Source organism: Protobothrops mucrosquamatus, unplaced genomic scaffold (genome assembly GCF_001527695.2).
Source record: "Protobothrops mucrosquamatus isolate PMUCROS unplaced genomic scaffold, P.Mucros_1.0 scaffold3749, whole genome shotgun sequence".
NCBI classification, from domain to species: Eukaryota; Metazoa; Chordata; class Lepidosauria; order Squamata; family Viperidae; genus Protobothrops; species Protobothrops mucrosquamatus.
In genome coordinates, this window is record NW_015389702.1 from 45,524 (window position 1) to 48,864 (window position 3,341).

A 3,341-nucleotide genomic window follows, 5' to 3' on the forward strand; every position below is an offset into this window, starting at 1 on the left:
GAAAGAGAGTGAAGTAAGCCTTGTACATAGCGAGACTGGAGACCATAATCTCGAACAGCCCCTTTAATATCTTTAATGATTTTATAAGACATAGTTTGATAGACTGGGGGGGCGGCACCCCCACGGGGGCCCCTTCCCCAAACCAGTGGAAACAAAGAAGAGGAAGAAGTAGAGAAAAGATCTTCCGGGTCCAAAGATCTGTCTTCCCGTGCTTGTTGAAGAGCGCGGAGGACGGTGCCCCCCTGAGCCAAGGGAGACGGAGAACCTGAAGGTGAAGAGGAAGAGGACGACTCGGCAGAATAGGGAGGAGGAGCACTTGGAGAGGAAAAAGAGGGATACAAAGAAGCAGGGGGTTCTTTTGGCTGTGCTGATTTTGGAGCGTCCTCCGGAGCAGACACAGATAGAGAACCAGAATCAGGGTACAAGTTTGAAGAGCGGCCATGAGGCCACGCCACGTGCAGAGGATATCAGTAGGGGCACGGGGTGGTTCATGAAGCCATTTGCCAATACGTTCCCAGGTGGATCGGCGAAGAGAGCCGCCCTTGGGATAAGCAGGACAGTGTTTGTGAAGATAGAGCATAAAGGAAATAATTTCTTTGCGAGATAGAGGATATATAGTTGTTCCGTTAATTTTCTGCAAGCAATTTGCCTTTCTGACTAATTTAAAAAGTTCATCCACATGCTTGGACAGAACTTGAGAAAGTGAAGAGCCCATACTTACGATGATCAAGCCTATCCCAGGTGCGTAGTACAGGAGTCAGAGCAGCGCTTCCCTAGACAGAGAACATGCCGTGGAGTCCAATCACGTCGGGGTCATCAGTTGTGGGATTGCAAAATCCCGGGGTCCCACTCCCTGCAGGACGGTGGTGACGTACGTCAGCCGAAACCAACGGACCTCGCTTCAGGTTAGGAAACACACGGACAACATGCTTCTTCAGGTGAGATGGCAGGCGAGATCCTGAAGGATCTCCGTGCCTCTCTTTTATTGGTACATTAGCGTCATAAAGGGGGGTTGTACAAAAAGACAATAGGGGGATGGCTCTTCATTGCCATATATGAAGTACACAAAGAACAGGAAACTTGAAATTAGGAGGTATTCATTCTTTGAGGTAGGCTTTTCAGGAGAAATGAAACTTAAGTCAGGAAATGAAACCTAAGGCAGGCTTCAGGCTTTTCAGGAGAAACGAAACCTGAGTTAAGGAACCAAATGGATGCAACAAGTTACCTTTTACTAGAAATGTCCTCCAGAAAGTTTTGGAGCTCATGTTGAGAAGGAGAGCAAGCTGCTCCATCCCTCGGCGTCCACAGGTCATACGGCTGTTTGTCCCACCAGCGAGCATCATGTTCAAAGCTTCTACCATTATATCAGAATAATATGTCAAACAATAATGTGTATTATATATTTTGTGCAACATTTTATATGTAGATGAAATATTCTGTTCCCTTATGCAAATACTGTTTGTACTTGGACTTTTTCTAAACATTACTTAATGAGTTTTTGAGCTTTGTATTATGAAACCATTAACATTTTTTAAAAAATATTTTGTGTTACAGCTGTGTCACAATTAGATGGAAATGTGCAAAATCATCCAGTGAGCAGCAATCAGCCTTTAGCGCCAGGAAATATACCAGTGCAAGAAGCAGCTGCTAGATCGGATCATGCCCAGTCTCATCCTTAACCAGTTGTGCCTCGGTTTATACACATTTTGTGGGTGGGTGAGTGAAATAATCAGAGACTAAAAAGAAATGTGAAAAGAAGGATAATTTTAAGTTTCATTTCATGTGTGGGATTCATATAGGCTTAAAAATCCAAATTCAGTGTGTAGATCTTCAAAGGCACAAATGATACAATACGGGACCCTAAAGTTGTGGATATTCTAGTTTTGTCGTTACACATAGGTAGACAACAGGATATCGTAACTTTTTCCTCGCAGAATCTTCTTTTTTGTCTCAGGTATAATTTGGCTTCCTATCAATTGTGCTTTTGAAAATCTTTTTCCTGCTTCTCCTTTAAATCATCTATAGAGAGTCTAAGTCTAAGATGAGTAAAAACCCTTAAATTTCTCGATGTTCTCCATTGCTAATGGGTTTGAAGCTGGAGAAGTTTAGAACTGGTCTAAACAAGAGACAACACCTCCCACCCCCTTTTCAGTTCATGATGGTATGTTCCTAAAAGTGCAAACACCTTAGAGCTGTAATTTCATGGTTGTGGATGAATGAGTTGTAACAATTCCTTTGGTTTTCAATATCCATTGAAAATAAACATCTGTGATCCAATTTCAAAAAATTCTACTTTTTAAAAGAACTGTAATTGCAGCATGGAGCCATGGGAAACAGTGAATGTATCTTCTGTTTTATAAAAGCCTATGAATACCAGTGTGAAAATTCTGTACACTGAAATACTGTGCTTGAAGTGCATTGATTTAGCCATCTTTATTGTTGCTAACTGAATGCAGTTCATCGCTGCATTTTGGCTGCAAAGAGGATACTTTTCTTCTCCTCCTTTTTGTAACATGCCAGTTGCATTTATCTCTCTACGAACTACGCAAGGAAGCGCTTTAGATGGCAGAAATATTTTTAGAATTAACAAAGACCTTGCATTGTTTTTTCATCACGAAAGAGCCATTTCAAAATCATCAGTGAGTTTCCAACAATGTTTTTGTCAGAAACTGCATTTTGAACGTTATTGAAATACTTAACTCACATTACATTATTTGAGAGGACTACAAATATAAAAGGCATGCATATTCTCCATCATTTTAACATGAACAGAAATGTCCAGAAGCTTACAGTTCAAATCCAATTCATTCTTTCAACTGGTAAATACATCCACTCCTCCCTTATATTAACTTTGATTTTGATGCAAGTACTGTTGATCTAAACAGAAATGTTTGCTGGTCTAAATTCTCCTCAATTCGTAATAAGACTTAAAATCCAAATTATTTTCTGAAGGTAACATTTCTCTGTGACTGAAGAAAAAGGGGGATGATTAAAAAATAAGAACACAGAGCCATCTTGTTACTGAAGAATTATAATTACTTTTATTTCCAGGAAATGGGACATAATGTATAATTATTTATATAGGCGATTTAAAAAAAAAATAGTTTTTGTATATAACAAAATGAAAAAAAACCTCTTTTCAGTAGAAAAATTAAAAGGGTCCCTTGTTAATACTGATTTTGACCTCCAAATGGATTAAATTCTCTTTTATAAAACAATTTTAACTATTAGAAACCCTGTCCTTCCCTGAGCGACCCTTTCAAGCTTTACATTACACAGAACTAGGAAATTTCCCATTTTGTATCTTCTTAAGGACCATGTGACTCAAAGTAATAATAATA

General features: G+C 39.4%; 1 protein-coding gene across 1 annotated transcript in view; it reads left to right on the forward strand.

Moving 5' to 3' along the window:
* LOC107298157 (nucleobindin-2) overlaps positions 1-2,287 on the forward strand; it is a 27,551-nt gene extending 25,264 nt beyond the window's left edge. Inside the window, exon 11 of the mRNA XM_029286464.1 lies at positions 1,555-2,287. Within this exon, the coding sequence (XP_029142297.1) occupies positions 1,555-1,679 (125 nt within the window). The 3' untranslated portion in view covers positions 1,680-2,287. The remainder of the gene's footprint in view (positions 1-1,554) is intronic.
* The last annotated feature ends 1,054 nt before the right edge of the window (positions 2,288-3,341 follow it).